The 23286-nt window shown below is 47.6% G+C and overlaps 1 protein-coding gene across 6 annotated transcripts in view; it reads left to right on the top strand.

The window, feature by feature from the left end:
* LDB3 (LIM domain binding 3) overlaps positions 1-22619 on the top strand; it is a 63507-nt gene extending 40888 nt beyond the window's left edge. For all 6 annotated transcript variants that reach the window (XM_030334786.1, XM_030334787.1, XM_030334789.1 and 3 more), the window contains 5 exons: positions 5860-6280; positions 7961-8141; positions 8763-8883; positions 14313-14428; positions 19748-22619. In XM_030334786.1, coding sequence (XP_030190646.1) covers positions 5860-6280; positions 7961-8141; positions 8763-8883; positions 14313-14428; positions 19748-19837 — 929 coding nt within the window. In that variant the 3' untranslated portion in view covers positions 19838-22619. The remainder of the gene's footprint in view (positions 1-5859; positions 6281-7960; positions 8142-8762; positions 8884-14312; positions 14429-19747) is intronic.
* The last annotated feature ends 667 nt before the right edge of the window (positions 22620-23286 follow it).

Raw genomic sequence — 23286 nt, 5'->3', positions numbered from 1 at the left:
CCCCATTCTCATCACTGCCCAGGGCCGCTTCACAGGGATGAGGACTCAGTCCCACTTCCCTCTTTCCTCAGCAAAGTTTGGCCTGCTCCCCAGAGCCCGAGGGCAATTCTCAGTCTGGCTTGCACCTCAGTTTCCCCTGCCTGCCCCTGCTGAGTGAACCTGAGGGCTCCTTAGCTAATTTCCCAGGTTGGGGGAGGGTCCTGTGTGCCCTGGTCTATAGGATGTGCCCACAGGAGGGCTCTGGGCAACTACAGCCATCCAGGGCTGACATCACCATCCTTCCCACTGGATTCTGACTCTGAACTCCAGGAGGGCAGGGTGGTGGCAGATTTTCTTCACTGTATCCCCAGCACCTGACTCAGGCCCGACACAGAGGAGGTGCTCAGCAAAGGTAGTGAATGAAGGAATAAATGAATGAATGAATGAACACTGGTGAGGAACTCCAGTTGGGGGTGAGAAATGGAGAGGGAGAGGCTGTGAACTGTGCACTCTGGTGGTTGAACACACGGGGTAATGGATCACAAGGGTTCCCAGAGTGGTACCCTGGTGCAAGTTCCATGGGTGGGTGAGATAGGGTTTTAGGTGGGCACACGCTTCTCATTTAAAGCATTGTACTTCCAACATATTTCTCTGTACAGCCATCTTGAATACAGCAACAATGACATTTTCCACTTGCAGTAGTATACAAACTGTTCTCTGCCCTGCTCCCAAATCGTTACACACACAACCACCTTCACATATGGTAAAAGCGATGGAGTGAGGAAGCCAATGACCTGTTAGGGAAGCAGGTAGCTAACTCTAAGGGAACAGGGAGGGGGCTCCTGTGTGTCCTGCAAGAGACGGGGAGTTGGTCCAGCAGTCATGAGGTAGAGGAACAGCAAAGTCTGGACTCAGGAGCATATCCTGTTAAGGAAAATGAGAGACTCCAGAGAGGATCCTCAATGAAGCCGGAGAGCTGGGGAGGTAAGACAGAGAGTGAGCGGGAAGGGCCCTGCTTTGGGGAGCTTGACTTGATGCGCAGGGCCGAGGAGCCCTCATCAGCCTTCCGGTTAGAAAGCCCAGTCTGACGCGGCGGTGGTAGAAACAACTTGGGCATCAGGCATGTTCCTGTGCGCAGGGGGGGGGGGGGGGGGGGTGCTGCTCTGAAGTCAAAGCGCTTCATCTCCGCAGCCTGGGTTTCCCGCTCTGAAAACGAGCGCGAAACTATGTAGACCTCCTGTTCTGGGGAAGAAATGAAGGGTACTTGACCCACAGGAGGTGCCCTTCCCTGTCCTTTCAGAGGCAGGGACACACAGTTCTGAGGTTAAAAATCCACAGGGTTAGAGACCAACTCGGAGCTGGTTGCAATGGTGAAAAATCTCCGAGAGAGCTGGAGGACGCGGTGCCCTGCGGGGACGGGGACCACCGGAGGGAGGGTGGAGAGTTGTTTGGGTTAAGCCGCAGCGGGTGGAGGTGCGGCTCGGTCCCGGCGCAAGAAGTGCATTTCCGTCCCGGCCCAGTCCGGGCTCCCTTCCCAGGCGGGTCCTCCCGAGCACCTTCCGGGGCGGACCCCGGGCTTCGGCGCCCCCGCCCCGGCCGCCGGCTCTCCTCCGCAGGCCCGCCAGGGGGCGACAGGGCTCCGGGGGCGCGCGCTGCCTGGGCGCGCCCGGCGCCCCTCTCTTCGCTCCAGGGCTGGGGCCCAGGCGGGCGAGACGGGCCGGAGCCCCGGGGCGGCGGGCCTCCCTCCGCGGCGTTCCCAGGCGGTGCAGACGTTAACTCATGCCTGCCCGCAGGGAAGGGGGAGGCCGGGCGGCTGGCAGGAGGCCCGGGGAGAAGCGGGGAGAGCGGGCCCGAGCCGCTCCCGTCCTTCGCCGACCTCGGTCCGGCCGCAGCTCCTCGCGAGGCTCCTGCGGGCCGAGGGTGGCGTTCGCAGCCCGGGTCTTATCGCTGGCGCCGGGGCTGGGCGGCCGCTCCCCAGGAGCACCTGGGGCCGAGGAGGCTGCCGGGCGGGCCTCACCGTGGGCGGAGGGGCCCCGCGCGGGCCGGGGGAGGCCATGTCGGCCCGCGGGCCGGGCGGGGGCCGGCGCTCGCGGGGAGCCAGGCCCGACCTGGAATGAGTCAGAAATCACCTTGTTTAATTACACATTCCCGAGGCCGCCGAGTGCGATAGGGGCCTTTTGAACTTGCCAATTAGAGGTGAAATATCACCTTCTAATTTAGACGGGCTTAATTCCGTCAAGCAGAAATAGCAACAGCCCCGGGCTCGGAGATGGGATATCAAGTCTCTCTCCTGGCACGTCTGGGGTGACGCGACCAGCCAGGAGGAAGGGCGCAGAGGGAAGGGGACTGTGAAGCAGCTGCTGCTCGCGCTCTCACCCTCACCCCACTGCAATGGGGGGACGCGATGTGGAGGGGGAAGCTGCCGGCCCGAGCCTGGGGGGGGAAGGGAAGGTCCCTAGCTCTGGGTGGGCGTATATCTGAGCAAGGGAGCGGCCCACCGGGGTCCAGACTCTGGCGTGCCTCTGACCTGAGGAGACTTTCTTGGGGGTTTAGAAAAGGAGGCTGGATCTGGGAGTCTGGGAGGCCTTCTGGAGGGGGGGGGGAGAGAACGTCTGGCAGGCGGAGGGAAGCAGGAAAAGTGGGCAAGGGCCGGATTTGGAAGGGGCGTGCTAAAGCCTGTTTTGCTGCCCAGGGGGTGGTTAAGCAGGGAATCTGGAGTTGAGTCCAACTGCCCAAGCTCCAGTTTGAGATAGGTAGTTCACTAGCTCCCTAACTTTGCCGTAATCACTTAGGCTCACCAAGCTTCATTCCCCATCTGTAAAATGGACTAGAAAATATCTGTCTCCTTGGATTGCAGTATTACATGCAGTAGTGCAGGTAAAGGGCCTGGCATGTGGAAGCAGTCAGTACTTGGTAGCTGCTGTTCTGTTGAGGGCGGCACTGCCCAATGAAAAGAAATCTTCTTGTTAGCCACATTTTTAATAAAGGAAAAGGAAGCAGGTGAAATCAGTTTTAACATATTTTATGTAACTCAGTCTATTCAAAGCATCATTTCAATATATACTCAATATAAAATTATTGAGATACTTTATATCCTTCGCTTGTACTAAGCCCTGAAATCTGGTGTGTATTTTATGTTCTTGGCACTTCTCAATTTGGACTAGCCTCATTTCAAGTGATTAGTAGCCACATAGGGCTGTGCAGTGGCACAGGATTAGGGCTTTGTTTTTAATCCTTTTAGCAGAGATCCCACACTTTACAAAGAAGAGAGAGAGAGGAGTGGGGACAAAATCTTGCACAGAACCCCATTATATATACTAGAGAGGAATGACTCTGCTCTGAAGTTCTTCTAGATCACCTCTCCCCACACCCCCTCCCTGGTGGTGTTCCCCTCATCACCCCTGCCCCCAGCACTTTGAGACCCTCTTGCTCTGAGCACTTGGCTGTTATGCAAGGTTGTTAGAGAGGATGACAGCATTTCAAATTTGGGCTTCACAAATGTTGTTCCAGTAGGTACTCACCACTCCCTTTGAGGCAGGTAGGAACATCATACATTCCACCACAGGTGAGTAGACTCAGTCCCAGGTTATCTGATTACAGGGTGTCACATCTCCCACCCCCACCCCCAGCATCCTGTGGTCTCCCTGGACAGGTTCCCCTAGGTGACCATCAGGCAGTTCATCCAGACCCTGAGACCCAGGAAGCATCATCCTCACCATCCTCACTAATGTGAAATGATGCATACACTGTGCCCGGCACTAGGCTAAGCACTTTATATTTCTTGTCTTCTTTAATCCTCCTGTAAGGTACTAAGAATTATTAATGCCATTTTAAAAAAAGAAAATTCAGGGGGCGCCTGGGTGGCATCCAACTTCAGCTCAGGTCATGATCTCGCGGTCTGTGAGTTCGAGCCCCGCCTCGGACTCTGTGCTGACGGCTCGGAGCCTGGAGCCTGCTTTGGATTCTGTGTCTCCCTCTCTCTCTGCCCCTCCCCTGCTCATGCTCTGTCTCGCTCTCTGTCAAAAATAAAAATAAACATTAAAAAAATTAAAAAAAAAAAAAAGAAAATTCAGGCCCAGAGACGTTAAGGAACTTGCCCAAGGACACACAGCCAGGATGCAGTAGTGCTGGGACCTGAACCTAGGGCTCTTGATGGTTGTGCTACATGTCAGAGCATGGGACCTCCTCCAGGTGGATAGTTCCTCCTCAATGACACGGTACACCGAGATTTTCTGGAAATCAGACTCCTATTCTTTACAGAGGCAGCTTGGGGTAATAGAATGGTTTTGGAGACTCACTCTGCCACTTACTGGCTCTGTCTGAGCCTCAGTGACCTCAACTGTCAAGGGAACTAACCCAGGTGACTTGCTATGTGCCAAGCCTATTCCCTTAATAAGTGGGAAGAAGATTGATTCCTCATGGAGAGAGTTTTACCTTTAGAAGCCAGCATCACTCCCGGGATGGTTCCAGGGCAGGGCTGTGGACGATTTTACCCCTTTACCTTTCAATAACGTAGGCCTGATCCCTACCCACCCACAGCACAGGGGTTCCCATGTTACCCTGCTCTGAAGGGCCAGTCATCTGGGAGCAGAAGGTAGAGTTGGAGCAGCAGGCCCCCAGGGTGGTCCAGGAGAACCAGGTGGGAGAGATCAGAGGCCAGGTGGGGAACTTTAGCCCTGAGCAAGACCTTCCTTTCCAGGCTAGCGACTGATGGGGGCTGCCTCAGCACCCCTCACTATAGTCCATCCACCTAGGCAGGCTCAGGAATGGAGGGAGGCTGCCTCAACATGTTTCCCAGGATAGGAGGAATGAGGCCTCTTTCCAGAGGCTCAGACTGTGAGCTGAGGTGAGGCTTCTGGAACCTCCCTGGCTGGAAGAGGAAGCTGGCTGGAATATGTGTGCAGGCTCCACAGCAGAGGCAGCAAATCTGAGAGATCTGGGTTTTGAGGGCCCAGGCCTCAGAGGGCCTCTGGTGAGCAGCTGCAGTGCTCTTTGGCATTGTCACCCCAAAAGCGTGTTCAGCTCTCAGGGAGCAGGAAGAGGGGGTTCCAGAACTGAGGCAGTACATTCTCGACCTGCACTCTGACTTCCATGGTAATTTCTGCACAGCCACTCAGACATTCTCGGTTTCCACTAAAGTGATGTGGGGGAGCATGGGTGTCCCAGAGGCAGCCACAGACTGGGGTGAGCTGTCCCCCCGACATCTCTGCCCAGGCTTCCTCTGTGCGGTTCTCTTAAGACCCCCAACCCCCACCCCAATCAAACCAAGGTGAAATGTCCCCCCAGTACAAATCAAGCCAAACTCTTTTTCAAGAAAACAATTGCAGCTGAACATGAAACCTGAACCTGAAAACCCAACTGCCCTGTCATCGGCTCTGTCCCCAAGGCTGGACTAGGTCCAGGTTCAGCAAGCACATTTGAGGCATGTCAGATGTCAAATCGCTGGTCAGAGTGCAACCAAAAGCATCTTCCAGGCAAGGCCAAGCCGACCCGCTCCCACCCTCTTCCCGGCCCAGAGGACCCAAATATGAGGCTTGCCTGGCACCCCCGCCCCCCTTTCCCTGTCTTCTGCAGGCCTCTGGCAGCCAAGGCCTGGCCGAGCCCCACCCCACACAGCTGCAGATATTTATAGCTATGTCCCTTTCCCAGCCCTGTCCCAGCTCCCGAGGGCTCTGCTCTGGCTGTTCTCTATCTCCCTTGGCTCCCTGCTGCAAAATCAAATCTGGGACATCAAGAAGTTCAGGAACGTGTCTTCCATAGGAATTGGAATTGTACTGCTCTGATATTAAGCCACCTTTTACAGTTTTCTGGCGGTGGGGCGGGGGAAGTTGGGGGAAATGAATTCCTGATACATTTTCTTTGGCTATTTTTGCCTTGCAGCGCCTGCATCTACCTACAGCCCATCCCCAGGGGCCAATTACAGTCCAGCTCCCTACACCCCCTCACCTACCCCTGCCTACACCCCCTCGCCCGCCCCCACCTACTCCCCTTCCCCGGCACCAACCTATACCCCCTCGCCAGCCCCAAGCTATAACCCTGCATCCTCAGTGACCTACAGCGGGGGCCCTGCGGAGTCTGGCAGCCGCCCACCGTGGGTGACAGACGACAGCTTCTCTCAGAAGTTTGCCCCTGGCAGGAGCACCACCTCCATCAGCAAGCAGACCCTGCCCCGAGGGGCCCCTGCCTACACCCCAGCAGGGCCCCAGGTGTCCCCCCTGGCCAGGGGCATCGTTCAGCGGGCTGAACGCTTCCCAGCCAGCAGCCGGACTCCGCTCTGTGGCCACTGCAACAACGTCATCAGGTATGGTCCAGCCTTGGCCGTGAGCTGGGGTGCTAGAAGGGCAGTGGGGAGGCTCGCCCACTCTCTGAGCCTTGGCGGGGGGGTGACAGGGGGAGGGAGGGCAGGTATAGGAAGAAGGCTGCGGGGCAGCCTCGGGTACCTCTGGCTTGCCACCTAGTCTGACCCCCTTGGAGCTTTAGCTTCCATACCTGTGTGACACCCACATCCCTGGGGAGTCGGGAGAATTCCATGAGGTAAGTGAGTGAAGCTCCCAGCGCAGTGCCTGGTGCCAGGACCTCCCCCTTGGGCTAAGGCCGGGTTCTGGGAATTGTTGGTCTTGTTGTCAGTAGGTTTATAGGGCATGTTGCAAGCTGGCTGACAGTGCTAGTTTTGACCCAGCTTTCCTTCAGGGTTGCTTCTGGGTCTTTCCACAGACAGGCCTGTGCTGCTCAGGGCTTTGGTGGGCATCTACTACACTAAAAGGAAAACAAGTCATTTCATGGACCATAGGTGATACTTGTTGGAACATAGTGTGTTTATAGTATGTGTGTGTTTGGGAGGTAAGCTTATATATGTGATAAATACATTTTTATTTAAAAATAAAGTAACACAGAAAAAGGAAAAAGAAAGAAACAAAGTACACTTGCTCACTAGAGAAGAATTAGAAAATTCAGAGAAGTGGGCCATGTGGGTGGCTCTGTCGGTTAAGTATCCAACTTCGGCCCAGGTCACGATCTCATGTTTCTTGAGTTCAAGCCTCACATCAGGCTTTGTGCTGACCCCGCGGGGCCTGCTTGGGATTCTCTCTCTCTCTCCCTCTCTCTCTCTGCCCCTTCCCAACTTGTGCTGTCTCTCTTTCAAAATAAATAAATAAACTGAAAGATTAAAAAAAAAATTCAGGGGGCGCCTGGGTGGCTCAGTCGGTTGAGCGTCTGACTTCAGCTCAGGTCATGATCTCGCGGTCTGTGAGTTCGAGCCCCGCATCGGGCTCTGTGCTGACAGCTCAGAGCCTGGAGCCTGTTTCACATTCTGTGTCTCCTCTCTCTCTGCCCCTCCCCCGCTCATGCTCTGTCTCTCTCTGTCTCTCTCTCTCTCTCTGTCAAAAATAAATAAGCATAAAAAAAAGTTTTTTTTAATTCAAAAAAGTAAAAATTTAAATTTAAAGCATTTCCTTGTAGTCCCACTGCTCCGACTGCTAATCTGGAACTAGGCAACGCAGGCTCATATATTGGGTCTACTGTACTGGCCTTGAACAATTTACTTCACCTCTCTGTGCCTCAGTTTCCTTATCTGAAAATGGGTACTCTAATTCTACTTCTTAGGATTGTTGTAAGAACTAAATAAGTCAATAAATGCACATTTCCTCTTAGGTAGTGCCACAGAGTCAGCGCTCAATAAACATCCACCATTGGCGTGGTCACCTTTGCTCTTTGTATTATAATTATCAGGCGTCAACTGAATGGATATTCTACAGTATGCTTCCCTGGTCCCCTACTAGCAGATATTCGAGCCGCTTTCCCCTTTCTCTTTATTGTAATTGATGCAACAACGAATATCTTTTTGCATAGAGCTTTCTCTGAATTTCACATTAGTTCGTTAGAACAGTCACAAAAGTCAGGGTTATGGGGTCACAGCATGAATACTGTTGGGGGGTCCTGAAATATCTGGTCTCAAGCTTGGTGCTGTTCTCTGCTTCTCCAGGGGCCCCTTTCTGGTAGCCATGGGCCGTTCCTGGCACCCGGAGGAGTTTAACTGTGCCTACTGCAAGACCTCCCTGGCGGACGTGTGCTTCGTGGAGGAGCAGAGCAATGTTTACTGCGAGCGCTGTTATGAGCAGTTCTTTGCCCCAGTCTGTGCCAAATGCAACACCAAAATCATGGGGGTAAGTGGGCATCATCCCTCTCCTCTGACCCTGTATTTTCCCCACCAGTCTCTTCCCGTCCCCAGGATTGTGGGGTCCCCTTAGGAAGCCAAGAAGGGGCTGCTAACAGAGAGAGAACAACTCTATCCCTACAAGGGAGTTGGTTTGCCACCAAGGGACTGGGGAGCAAATGAACTTGAAGGGAGAGATGGTTACATGCCCCGGGCCACACAGCTTGAAGCGTTGGCAGAGCTTCTGCAAAACAAGTTATCACTTCATAGACTGACCTTGCCATGCACCCACATATGGCCTTGACCATGCTCCTCTGGGAAAATGGCGGCCATAAGCAGTACTTCCTCACCAGCTTTGATGGGAGGGTTAAGAATCACAGCTTAGGTAACCACCTTCCAGATTATTCTGACACAGAACCTGATACCCAGAAAGTGCTGCATGAGCAGGAACTCCTCTGCCACTGCCCTCACCCCTCCACTCCCAGGCCTTTCCTGAGCACGTCCAAGGCCCACTTAGTCCTGCTCCTCTTTGGGATGCTCCAGCAGTAGCCAGGGCCTGGTGAGGGAGAGCAGGCCCAGCTTCCTCTCTCCCCGGGAGCTTTCTGACCTGAGCTGAGGCTCTTTCCCCCAGGAAGTGATGCATGCCCTGAGACAGACATGGCACACCACCTGCTTTGTCTGCGCAGCCTGCAAAAAGCCCTTTGGGAACAGCCTCTTCCACATGGAAGATGGGGAGCCCTACTGCGAGAAAGGTAGGACCACTGTGCTGCGGGGAGGCCTGGTGGTGTGGGAGAATGGGGCAGGTACGGGGAACTCCTGCCTTTGTCTGTTCACATGGGACCATCAGGAGGCTCCAAATGGCAGAATCATGGTTTTCTGGGAGTCGGGTCTATAGCTTCTTTTTTCCCCCCCACTTTGCTCCCTTCCCTGCACCAAATATGTGGATCACAGGTGGCATCTTGTAACCACTTGGGAACCCTTCAGATGATTTTGATCTGGAGACCACAAGGTCGAGTCTGAAAAGGCTTTGGCTCTGGACTTCGAATTAGGTTCTGTCCCAGGTTCCACCTTGGACGGGCTTTGTAACCCTGAGTGAGTTATTAAACTTCTCTGAGCCTCACTTTCCCCATCTGTAAAAAGGGGGCATATGAACACCTGCCTCGTGAGTTGTAGTGAGGATTTAACCTGAGAAAGTGTGTAAAGCATCAAACACGTGAAAGCCCCTTTCCCTGCCCCTCTCATGTTCTTCCAGAGTCCTATGATCTCCCTGTCTGAATTCAGAGTTTCTCTTTTCCCCAAATGCTACATTTTACCTTAAACTTGGAGTAAAGTATTGTAAATTCTGAAGACAAAGCACTCTACTAGAGATTTGCTGTCCTGGCTAATCAGCCACTCACTCACTCATTTATGCATAGCCTGCCTTTTTCAGAAGAGGGTTTGAGGCAGGTTCCAACAAAGGTAACGTGGACATGAAGGTTAATACAACAGAACTAGAAAATCAGCACCAAGCAGAAAAGGGAAAAGCAAGCAGGCTGATTGTGAAGAATAACAGAGCAACAGTGACTGGGCAGCCAATTTGAGGGCAGAAAGAGAAACACAGTAAGTTAGTTTACTTTAAAATCAGAAAGGAGAAAACATTCCAGTTCCTCAAGGGGAAAAGCAAAGTAGACTAAAACTATTTTCCCCTGACAATAAGTTAGAAAAGAAATTCTTGGGTTCTTGTATACTGGCAAGTTCTCTTTCCAGCTCTTATTAATTGAATGACTTAGTTACTGAGTCATTCTGTGCCTCAGTTTCCATATCTGTAAAAGGGAGCAGATAATGATGTCATTTCCTTTCTTATGAGTGCGTGGTGATAATTGTTAGATAATTAGTAGATAATGGATAAGTGTGCAGTTGTGTCAATACAAATTGCTATTATTCATTGGCTGAGAGCATTACAACTTCCATAATTTGTGTCTGAGGCTTGCAAAAGAATGACAGATTTCCACTATCACCACTGTCCCTCTCCATAGTAACCAGCCCCCGCCCCCCGGCAAAAAAATGCTGATGGACATTTGGGTTGCTTCCATTTTTTGGCTATTGTGAATAATGCTGCTATGAACATGGGTGTCCATAGATCCTGTTTTCTTGTTTTTTAAGTTTATTTATTTATTTTGAGAGAGAGAGAGAGAGAGAGAGAGAGAGAGAGAGAGAGAACGTGGGTGAGGGGCAGAGAGAGGGAGAGAGAGAATCCCAAGAAGGTCCTGTGCTGTCAATACAGAGCCTGATGTGCGGCTTGAACTCACAAGCCATGAGAAATCAAGAGTCAGACACTGAACGGACTGAGCCACCCAGGTGCCCCTAAAAGACCCTGTTTTCAATTCTTTGGGGGTGTATACCCAGAGGTAGGATTGCTGGGGTCATGTGGTATTTCATTTTCTGAGGCTTTTAGGAACTTTCATACTAGATGCAACCTTTTACAATCCCAACAGTGCACAGAGTTCCAATTTCACTCCATCTTTGCCTACACTTGCAAATTTTGCTGTGTTTTTTTGGTAGCTGGCATCCTAATGAGGGTGAGGTGGTATCTCTTGTCATCATTTTTATCAGCAACTTGGAAGAAGACACAGAAGGGAGAATGCCAGAATGATAGGATCTAGACTCAAAAAGATTTCATCAATTGCCATGATGAGCTGACACTTTTATATATGATACCTTGCACGTAAGTAAGAGAGGTAGGAAGGTCAGCCCTTCATGGAGGGGCCTGCCCTGGAGCAGTGACCCAGACTGGTGGGGTGTCACAACCACCTGGGAAACTTTAAAGATATAAAGAACACCTGGGTGGCTCAGTAGGTCAAGCGTCTGACTGTGGCTCAGGTCATGATCTCACGGTTCGTGGGTTCGAGCCCCGTGTCGGGCTCTGTGCTGACAGCTCAGAGCATGGAGCCTGCTTCGGATTCTGTGTCTCCCTCTTTCCCTTCCCCTCCCCTGCTCATGCTCTTTCTCTCAAAAATAAACACTAAAAAAAATTAAAAATTAAAAAAATAAAGGTACTAGAAAGATCAATTCTCAGACCTACAGATGCAGAATTTCATCACTCTCCCCCCACACAGATGATCCTATATTCAGTTAGGTTTGAGAATTGAGGTATGATCCCAAGACCAGCAGTATCAGGATCAGAGAAATGCAGATCTTCGGGTCTCACCCCAGATCTGCTGAATCAGAAACTCTGAAGGGTGGGGCCCAGCAATCTGTGTTTTAGTGAACACTCGAGATGATTCTGTTTGAAAACGACTGCTCTAGGAAAGCGCTAAGCCCTTTTTCAACAGAGAGCACCTGTGGTTTGGTGGATGGAAACCCTTTTACAATAGCAATAAAATCCATTAAATACAGGGTATGAATTCAACTTGGGGCATCAGAGAGTAAGTCAAAGAAAATTATAAAGACCTAATAGGAGAAATGAAGTAAGAAATAAATAAATGAGGAGCTAGATTATGCTCCTGGTGGGAAAGACCCATGCACAAACTTACTTCCAATTATATTCTCATTGTTTTAGGATAAATGAGAAATATATTAACTTCAAAAAAACGTATTAGGGCCAAGACTTGTGCTACCAAATTTTTAAACAAAGTGGCAGGCACTTCTTAAGACATTTCTTTTGTTTTTCCATTCATCATTTATCCATCAAGTATGTGCCAGTTCCTATGAAAGACACTGTGCATTGGGAATGGGTCTTTGTCCTCAAAAACCTCAAGCAGATACATCATCATGTGATATGCCATCACATAAATGGATAGTCCAGCGATAATGATTGAATGGATGAATGAATGGATTGAGAAGGCAGGGAAGCCAAGAGAAGCCCCCAGGAAGGTCATCTTGTCTCTCTTGGTTGAGGTAGAGGATGAAGGCTTCCCAGGAGGAAGTCCTGGCTCAAAGGATTATAGAGATCCAAGGTAGACAAAGTGGGGATGGTTTTCCAAGCCCAGGGCCTGGTTCATACACAGGCATGATGAGGTAAAGGAGAGAGACAGAGCCCAGGGCATCTGGAGGCTGGGAGTAATGAGAGAGAAATCAGAAGTGGGGGTGCAGGGCTGGCCCTCCCGTGGAGATGGGGTAGCCTATGATCCTGTTTCTCACCCACACTAGTTCTTACAGAGCACAGAGTCAACTGTAAACTGTAACTTTGTAAAGGAAGCAAAATAATGTTTTCTTTGCTCTGGTGAGGTGATAGATTTCTGCCCACCAAACAAATTAAGAATCCTGTCAGAGATAGGATTAACAGACTGTGATATTTATAACGACATTTGCATGGCAAACTGTAATTAAACCCCAAAGGGAAAACCATACATTGGAAAAAATACGCAAGAGATATAACTTATCAAAGCTCAATGGCAAATAGATAACTGAAGACTGCATAAAGTTGTGGAAAGAGAATGAACTTTGGAGTCCATCAGGCTCCTACTGCTTGTGTGCTGGAACCTCTACGGCCAGTTTCCTTGTCTTTAAAATGGGAATAATACTTCTTCACAGACCTGCTGTGAAGATTCACCAAGAAACTTAGGAAAGCACTAATGTCGGACCAGTGCATAGTAGACACTTGGATCACATTTCCTTCCCTCCTTTTATCATTTATAAAGACATTCACAGTAAGAGCCACTATTTCTGAGTGTGCCAAGTACATTCACATGCATTATCTTATTTAATCTGTACAACCACTCCACAACTTAGGTACTGAAAGATGAGACACTGAGGAGTTGGGTGGTTTGTCCCAGGTATGAACAATTCCTGAATAGAGCTGGGACTTGGGCTCAGTGCTTTCTTCCTTCAGAACCCAAGTTCATGGGGCACCTGGGTGGCTCAGTCGGTTAAATGTCCAACTTTGGCTTAGGACATGATCTTGCGGTTCACGAGTTTGAGACCCACATCGGGTTCTGTACTGACAGCTCAGAGCCTAGAGGCCGCTTCAGATTCTGTGTCTCCCTCTCTCTCTGCCTCTTTACCGCTCATACTCTGTCTCTCTCTCTCTCTCAAAACAAAAAGAACCCAAGTTCGTAACACCCCGTGGCTCACTGCCTCTCCGCATGTGGCCTACAATGGCAAACAGGCTCACTGTCCCCAAGGAGAACTGAGCAGAAAAATGATAAAATGAAAAGCCAACTGTGGAGAGACAAGTGTACCTCTAGGGGAATGAAGGCTTTGTAAAAGGCATCTAACTTCTCTAAAAGAATCTGGAAGAGTTCTACAGTGAGTGCAGTGGAACAGCTGCCCCTGGGACCCAGACAGGCAGCTCCTGAGTTGGAGAAGGATGGGCCCACTGTGTCTCAGCTGTGTGACTCTGGTTAGCCTCAGTTTCCTCATCCACAGAACAAAACAAAACAAAAAATGATTACAGTTCCATCTCTGAGGGATGTTTTTTGAAGATTAAGTTTATTCATTGACTTACTGATTCACTGGTTCATCTATTCATGCATTCATTCAACACGTATGTGTTGGGTATCGATTTGTGTGTCAAGCACTGTGTTGAGGGTGGAAAGAAAGCTAATACAAACCTATACATAGACCATGACATTGAGATACTAGTAAATAATACTATCTATGTGAGAGTGCTTGGTAGGCTGCAAAACATTATACAAATAACACTTGGTATTATTATCTCTTTGGCTGGGGTGGGGGATGGGGGTCATGTCTTAACATAGTAGTTCAAATATTGTTTCTAGTAGTGAAAATTCGTTATCAACACAAATGCCCAATGACAGAAGAATTTCCAAACAAAGAACATACTATAATTCCTAAAAATGTTAAGGGCTCTCCTTCTTCCAAACTAAGCAAGGCTATTGGGAAATATGATTTTTTTCTTTTTTGGGATTGGTTGGTTTAGGCTATAAGAGCTGACAGAGACAGAGGAGAAAATCACCCTGCAGAAAGTGAGTGACAGATCCAGAAAGTGTTTGCAAATCAAACCAGCCAAGGGTGGCAACTAAGCCTGAATCCATACAACACCATGACAGAGTATTGAAAAGGAAAGAAACCCAATCATGTAACTAAACATTTGTCTGCAGGATGACAAGTAACCAGTTCGGTTGTACCCACTGCCCCAGTTCAGTGATATGGGGTGTTCTCCTGGCATTGGGTCAGTGCGTCCAGGATGCTTCTCCCAGCCTGCCTGGATGCCAGGTCCTCACTCTGCCTTTCATTTCAGACTACGTCAATCTGTTCAGCACCAAGTGTCATGGCTGTGATTTCCCTGTGGAGGCTGGAGACAAGTTTATTGAAGCCCTGGGCCACACCTGGCATGACACCTGCTTCATCTGTGCGGTATGTTTTTAGCCTGGGGTTCTCACTTTCTGAGAAGGGGCAGGAGGGACCTAGTGGGGCCAGGTGACCAACCCTCTACACCCCTTTCAACTCTGGCCTTCTGATACTCTGGTCATTTTTAAAAGCTGGCAAGTACCGTGATGCCTTGATATGTCACAGTCAGGCAGTTTTATTACTAATAAGCATGTATAAAGCAATGTGGCTTTGTTACTCTCCATCTCATAAGGACAGCAGAGTGTCCTCCCAGGGTCTGTCAGACCAGCAACTGGCCTCACCAGCAGTGCTCTCAACAGTTGGGAGCAACGACGTGAGTTCGAGCCCCATGTCAGGCTCTGTGCTGACAGCTCAGAGTCTGGAGCCTGCTCTGGATTCTGTGTCTCCCTCTCTTTCTGCCCCTCCCCTGCTCATGCTCTGTCTCTCTCTCTCCCTCAAAAATAAATAAATAAATAAATAAATAAATAAATAATAAATAAACAAACAAACAAATAAAATACTTGGGAGCAGTGAATGATGCCTGGGTTAAAATAGAGATGGATGGTTTCCTATGGTTATAAGATGTGTTAGATATGATGAAGTGATTTAAGGATTTTCCCCCAAATTTTCGCTGTGAAACACCAGATTGTAGCTTGTTGACTCATCCTATGAAAAGCTGAGATAAGGCTTTTTTGGAGAGAATCTTTAGGAATTGGGGCTGAGTATCATTTTATTTTCCTAAATGGTCTTGTTCTTGATATGTAGTTGCCAGGAGATAAACCCTAGATTAACTATTAACCATGTGCCATTTATTTCTGCCAAACAGCCAGGTCATTTTTCCCATGAGATTGGCACTTTCCTTCTGAGGGCTTCGGGTTGGGGAGGAGACACAGCAAGAAGTCATCGACATTTAGACTCTGCCTTAGATTTAGGGAATATTCAGCCCTGAGAAAGTTCTGTCACGTGAGTCTGCAATTGCCTGAACTTTATTTGGGAAAATTAATGTGCTGCTACTACTTTCTTTTTTCTTTTCTTTTTTTTAAAACCAGAGCTGCCAAGGTAAAGTGTGGTAATGTATGAAATATCCATGCAGTTTAAATTTGAGCAATTTTTATAGACTGAGGAGATAGGACAACCCTCGCCATGAAGTTTACTGCAGTGCGCTTCAGGTTTCCACGCCTCCATTCATGGGGTGCACTGTATTGACTCGGTGTGTTTGTTTGCTAGGGTAGCTGCAACAACATACCAAAATCTGATGGCTTCAACAGCTGAAATGTATTCTCTCACAGTTCCGGAAGCTAGAAATCCAAATTCAAGGGCCACGTTCTCTCTCCCGGCTTCTGATGGTTGCCAGCAATCTCTGACGTTTCTTGAATTACAGCTACGGAAATTCTGTCTCTGCCTCCACGGTCACACGGCCGCCTTCCTTCTGTGTGCCTGTGTCCTCACATGGCGTTCTCCTCTGCATGTGTGTCTCTCTATACGCTTTTTGTTTTCTTATAAGGACACTGGTCATATTGGATTAAGGGCCCGCCTTACTCCAATATGACCTCATTTAACTTACATCTTAATTACATCTGCAAAGATCCTACTTCCAAATAAGGTCACCACCGTGTCCCTGCACTGGGTAGATTGAAGGTACTGGAAGTAAGGACTTCAGCATATGAATTTGGGGAAGGAAACACACAATTCAATCTAAACACTGATTTTCCAGCTTTTGGAATAGATTTTCTCCTTGCCTTTTAGGGTCCTTTAAATACATCAGGTCCTCCCCTCTGCAAAGGAGTAACAATGTGAATATATTGGCTTTTGGGTTGTCCCCTACAGAGCCATGGCTCAGCAAGGCATATAGGGCTGTCTGACCCTTATATTCAAGCCATGGCTTGTCTTATCCTAAGATGCTGCCTGCAAGTCTGGTTACCCAACTTCCAGAAGAATCCAAGTGACTTGGAGAAGGTCCAGGGCAGACAGTGGCACAGAAGGCCTATTCTCTGAGGGCAGGATAACAAGAGGTCTGTGTCACATGGAGGGGTGAGCATGGGTCTCCTCCCTCAAGCCCACTATGTTTGGCTGAGGGTCACAGTGGCATAAATCCCAGAGAGAGACCAGAAGAAGCAGTAAAGCATGGGGTTGTTCAGGTCGAGATTGCAAATAAATTCCAGTCAGGTGTGAGAGACCCATAGCAGTGCCCAAAGAATCCACCCAAAGAAGCCAGGCTCATCCTGTTCTTTGGAGAATCAGTGTGGTGAGTCATTACATCTTCCTCCAAAGTGGTCCTGTGTGGCGCTCACTGCCCTGTTTAGATATATCGAAGTGAAGCACGGTTTTGGTTTTAAGTTTTGGAAAGCAATCTTTTGATTGGAAAACTGTGAGGGTCTTTTGTGGGGAGGGGGTCCTTTATCCACCACTTTATATTTCCAAATCACCTTTGATGAGCGTATATTTTCCTATAACTTAAAAAAAAAAAACCTAGTAAGAAAAGAAGATCAAAAACTGGCTCTCCCCGCTGATATGCTGTTTTCCTATCAGTTAGATCTCAGGAGAGCACATAACTTTAGACTAATTCAATTTACCAAATATTTCTTGAGCTTGGGGACTACAAGAGTATCCCAGAACAAGTCTCCACCTTCAAGGAGTTTGGAATCTTGAAAGGAAAGCAAAGCTGACGTATATGAGCAATTAAAGAACAGGAGAAGACAGCCCCTCTATAGTCCCATGCATATAAAATGATGGCTGAGAAGGGCTGTGTGGGTCAGGATGAAGGTTAAGCTCCTGTCTGGCTTTGGCACTTGAGTTCCAATGGAAAGGATGTGGGACAAAGGTGTCTTACTGTGGCCCCTCTTTTCCTCTAAGTCTTGTTGGGTTTCTAGACCTTCCTCACTGGTGTGGGTATCAGGAGGGGGGGGACAGTGGTGTAACTTTTGTAGGAAGCCCTCATAGGAGCTGTTGTAGCTGGCCCATTTCATTGCCTTCCAGCACTGTCCATGACCCTCACTCCTTCCCAGTCAGGCCCTGATGCCACTTGACCATGGAGCCTGGGGGTTGGACCATCCCTGCTGTGTCCCTCTGCTGAGTAGTCTGAGGATCTCCACCATGAAGCCACCTTGTATCCCATACAGGGTCTCCTAGCCCAAGACAATGAGAATGACCTCTCTATGATGTTTTCTGACCTCAGCTCCATCTCTTACCAATGAGTCACCCCTGAAGCTCTGGCCCTTCCTCACTTCTTGGTCTTTAGTCCCCAACACGCTCTCCAACTTATATCAAAGTTCTCACAAGTAGCCAGCATTGTCCCAGACTAGAACAGGAACCCCAGATGTTGACAGGCAGCTCCGTGAGAACTCACTCCAGAGCTGCCTTTCTGTCTTCCCTGAAACCAACCTCACTGTTGGATTTTGGGCTTGTCTTCACCAGCAGCTTGAGGTCACACAAGAGCGTGGTTACACTCAATATCACTGTACCCACCTGGGATATTTTCAGTCACTTTTCTAGGTCATTGGTTTCTGGGGCCCATTGGCAGCCCTGTGTGATCCCAAGTATAACATCCTCAACTGGGTCATTAGGGACTTGCACGTGGGCCCACCATGATGCCACTTTTCTTTCCAACTGTCTTGGAGTGGCCACATGCTCACTGACCTACACTCACTTCAAGAGGGTGATTTCTCTATCCTCATGCATTCTGTGTGGGAACTGCACCTACACTTCTCCTTCTGATGTCAGTGTCCTGAATGTGGTCCCCAATTCTTCTCCCCATCTGAAATGTTCAGTGACCTCTATGACACTGGGGCCCATCCCAGCCAATGTGACCTCCCAGCTGACTCTGATACATTGGCGTATTGCCCACCCAGGGCCAGCCTGTATATACGACTAGTCCAACAAACGTGGAGGGCTACCTCTACACAAGTCCATAAGCCCAGAACAATTTCAGGTAAGTATAACTCCTCTTTGCTGTGGGGTGTAGGGAAAATGAGCTTGAAACTGGAGTCTTGGAGATCTGGACATGGAGTCCCAACTCCATAACTTGCTAGGTCTGTGCCTTAAGCAAGACACTTGGCTCTCTGAGCTACAGTTCTTCACTTGTGGAATGAGAAAAAGTTATACCTTTCCAAAAGATTTTGTGATTAAATGAGATGATGTATATAGGGTGTCGGGTCTCCTGCTTGGCCCATAGTAGCCTCAACAAATGTTACTTAGCTTTCTTCTTTCTGTGATGTCTCCATCTTCAAACTGCCCTCATATGTTGTCATCATGTGGATGTATAATTTTGCCTTTTTTCATATAATGTCTCCCTGCATACACTTTTCCATATTTGATTTATCTTTTGCATGATGGCATTCCATTGGAAAATGTACCAAAAGAATTTACTTAGTTACCTCCCTATAGAGAGATGTTTTAGTGGTTTTGAATTTTTGCTTCAGCACACGTTGTTCTGTGCAATAGTTTCTATAAGATAAACTCCTCCCCGGTGGTACCAGGCAGGCAGGCACATCTTTATGGCTCCTTTCCAGTGCCGCTGCCACATTCCCTACAGAAGACTGAGCTGATTCACCGAGCTGTGTCCCTAGCAGTGCACAAGGAGGCTTGATTCCCTTTTGGCATCGTTGACTGTTGATAGATACTTCTTTTTTTTTTTTTTTTTTTTTTTTTTTTTTTTCTTTTTGGCTACAGTCATGTAAGATTAATGGTAGCAAGTGATTGGGGAGGTTTTGTTGGTTTGTTTGTTTTATCTCGTTAGATTAATAGATACCTAGTGGTCTCTCATGGAGATTTTGGTTTATTTTTCCTTTACTTATTGATGAGGATCATCTTCTTTGATGTGTTTGCTAATTTACTAATGCTATTTACTTGGATGTTAATCAACTGTGGATATTGACTCATGATTCTATTCTGGTTTGTAATTTACTGGTTGTAAATTAAAAACATTTTATTTATTTATTTATTTTTGAGAGAGAGAGAGAGACAGAGCGTGAGCAGGGGAGAGGCAGAGAGAGGGGGGAAACACAAAATCCAAAGCAGGCTCCAGGCTCTGAGCTGTCAGCACAGAGCCCGACGTGGGGCTTGAACTCACAAACCATGAGATCATGATCGGAGCTGAAGCCAGAAGTTTAACCAACTGGGCCACCCAGGTGCCCCTTTTGTAAATTTTGGATAGCATTGGTCAGTCATCTTCATCTTGCAAATTTTGTGTCTGCCATTTAATTTAATTGGGATTTAGTTCCACGTTCCTCTTTGGAAGCCATATTTGGAATATGCCATAATTGGAACATCTACGCTGCTTAAGTCATTAAGAATCTGTAGTGAGGAGAGACAGGGCCTGCCTCATGGCCGTCTGTTCTCTGTCCCCAGGTCTGCCACGTGAATCTGGAGGGGCAGCCATTCTACTCCAAGAAGGACAAACCCCTGTGCAAGAAGCACGCACACGCCATCAATGTGTAGAGAGCCCGGAGCGTCTGACGCGGACAGGCCGGGAGCTGCTCCTGCTGCTGGCGACAAAGGATTCAAGGAGGCTGATGTTTCTTTTTGGGGGGAAAGGGGGAAGACAGGAAGCTACTGAGCCCTTTTGAAGTGTAATTTTAGTCCTTCCTTCTGCACACAGATCGTGTATTTGCATAGTTCAGACTAGAAGCCAAACGAAGATTCCTAAACCAAGCTAGTAATTAATCCAAGGCTGGAGTTGTAATTCAGACGTTCGGGACAGAATTCCAAGAACTCTAAAGTGAAAAACAAAAAGTCATCTTCTTGAAGTGATACACTTTCCCGAGGTCACTAGAGCAGGGACAGAGCTCAGAGCAGTTATGGAGAATCTGAAGCGTTCTGTGGAGTTCTCTGGCAAACAGAATGAAGTGCCAAGCAGTGCTTGCTGTGGGGTATTTTTAGAGCCATAGCTGAGGGCTTGTTAGCTAAGACCGATTGGGCTTTCCTCACCAAAAAAGGAAGTGTTATTCTATTACTAGCGTCATGGAGCTACCTCTGAGCATCAGACTTCTTCAGACCTTGAGCAGAATCGGGCGTGCTGAGGGAGTCCAGGCGTCTAAGAGGTGTTTTCTGGGAGCCGCTGGGCAGCTGACAGAGCTTCAGGAAGGGCTCTGGCTCATGCTGCAGACAGCTGAGAAAAGACGGGCCCTTCAGCCACCTTCTTTCCGTCTAAAACATCCTATGTCCCCAGAAGGTTTAGCTCTTTTTTGAATTTTGATGGGAAAGTGTAATTGGGTTTTTCCAGTTTTGCTCTGCTGTGTGTGAGAGGAGGTTTTAAAGCGACTCCGGGTTGTGTCGAGCCTTTGTTTTGCTTCATGAAGTTCGTGAGCATGAATGTTCGGTCTTGTGCATGTATTTCACTCCCAATCCCGTGACTGCTCACTTATGAAGTCTTCCTCAGCACCCCTTCCCCCAACAGGCTTAATGACCTGTGGACAAGAAGGGAGAGACAGTGTCTGAAACAGGATGGCAGGATGGGCTGAGAACATGCCCAAACTCTGGATGGGGAGGAGGAACCTTGCGTTCTGCCAGCCTCAGTAAAAACGCAAGTGTTGGTAGGACCTCCCACCTCCGAGCTGCGCCGTCCTTCACAAATGTTCCTTTAAGTGCAGCACACTGATTATGTACAGTTGTGTTGACTGCTGGAAGGGAAAGATGGACCGATACGTACTCATTTGCCATTTTGGCCGACGTTTTGAAAATGTAGGAGCTGAGTTGATCTAGCAATTATTGAAATGTTTATTGAAATAGTCTTGAGTCTTCAAACTTCTTTCAAATGTTGGTGATAGTTTGAGTTAAGTAAGCATTTTAAAGCTGTTGGGTGATAAAGAGAGAAGCTTGTTAGTTTCTGAGGTTAGAAACGGTACCTTCTCTTTCCCTTTAGGATGCACTGTTATTACGCTCATTGAACAAGGTGTTGAAGTAGGCAGTTTGACCGGGTGTTTCTCACTTGCACACAATCCTTAGGCACTCTTCCAACTCACTGCTACTTTCTCCTCACTCCTGTTTTGGATTTTTCTCTTTGCATGTTTTATGAGAATGCATTAGAACACTTTTTCTTCTGAGAACTGAGGCTTCCAGGGGACTGCCTTTCTACCAGCGTGTGTCCCTTCTCCCTGAGGGAGAGAGAAACAGCAGGATGCATCCCTAGCAGGAGGCCCGTGTTTTTTCCCAAGGGTGAAGCCGTGTCCCCGAGGGAGCACCAGGAGGGACGTGAACGTGCTCCTACCACAGGGCCCTCCCTTTCTTCTGTGGTGCCTTAAGAAAGTGAATCTAAAAAGTACCAGACAGTAAAATCTGTTGGGAGTGACTGGAGATTTTTCAGGAGTTGCCAACAAGTACCTTGGAGCTTTCTGTTATTTTGGGAAAGTTCAAATGTACAGGGATAAGGAGGTTGCTGACTGTACGGAAAAGCTCTAGGCAGGTTTTCTTTAAAAAACAAAAACAAAAACAAAACAACACATTTTTAGGGACTGGTCTTGAGGAAAGGAAAAAAAATGTTCCCTAGAGTTTAGAGTTTTTTAAAAGGGTTTACACGTGCGCGCACACAGACACAGACACACACACACACACACACACACACACACACACACACGTGATCACTACAAAGTACATGATCATTAAACAGAAAAGTGACGCATCTCAGAGGACAACTTCATCATTCAGAGGAGGTCATTGATCGAATCGGTTTTTCTACATCTCAGAGCTAGTGTAGATTCTGAGGGACTCTTATTTACCAAACACACAAAACAAATATAAAACCATTTTAAAGGTAGCAGAAAAAGAAGGTAGTTTTGAATATGGTTCCCTCGGTGTTTGCGAGTTTGGCGTAACTTTGGGGCTAAGGTGGGATCTATTTGAAGTTAATATCATGGATGTACTACAACATCAATTTTTAATACTTCCTGGTGGGGAGTACACTTTGGATCTATGGTTTTTGTCTCTTCATTGTTGACATTTATTTAAGCCTTATAAACATTAACTTTTTGCAATGGAGTGACTTGTGTCTGCAGTGCTTGTGTTAGGAATCTAGCTTGTATAATGTTAACTTTTCAACCCAGGTACTCTTGCTTTGGGATTTTTTTTAATTTTAAGATTTCAAAATCTTCAATGGTGGAATGTAGTGTGTTCGAGGTGTGTGCACAAAAATATTTTGCATGTTTGGGGTTGTTTTTTTTTTTGGCCGGTGTGAATTCTACTTTTTAGCACAATAAAATCCCAAAAAAGAATGTATAAGTACAGATTTTTCTGTGTAAAGTTTTTTCACATGACACCAAAAGTAGATTATTTCTATATGGCCACAAAAAATTTTTTGAGACCAAACAAAATGCCCTGTGGAGAAGAAACACAAACAACTCACTTGCTCTGTTGGCTGTGTAGCCCAATAGTAGTTTTATTGCCTTGCCTTAAACAGACAAGGATATGTGAATAATGCAAATGTTTTGCATACAAAGGGAATTTATCAGGTAAAAAAACACAGTGAGGACCAGGCTTTGCCTTTTCTTTCTGGAAAGGTTTATTTATTTAGCTACTATGTGATTAAATATTTCATATTTATTTATTTTTATTCTGTTCTAAATAGCTTCATTTCTAGAAACATTGCTATATTTTCTCCATATTTTTTGTTTTGAAATAAGCTCAGAGACAAATCCTCTCATGGCATTTTTTTTCTTTTTTAATAATGAAGACCTTTCTGAGGATACTACACTTAACAAAACCAATTCACTTTGGTAAGGTATTGTTTGCAGGCATTACTTAAAAAGAAATAAAATTTTCGTAATTTCTTTGATTTTCTTTAGCACTTCAATCAGATTTTAAAAGAGCTGTGTAATTGCAAGTAGAAATAAAATATTATTATAGTACTTTTTAAAGCTATAGTACTTTATTTATTTATTTATTTATTATTTAAA

This window comes from Lynx canadensis, chromosome D2, assembly GCF_007474595.2.
Source record: "Lynx canadensis isolate LIC74 chromosome D2, mLynCan4.pri.v2, whole genome shotgun sequence".
In the NCBI taxonomy this organism is placed as follows: Eukaryota; Metazoa; Chordata; class Mammalia; order Carnivora; family Felidae; genus Lynx; species Lynx canadensis.
This window is presented reverse-complemented; position numbering and strand designations above follow the sequence as displayed.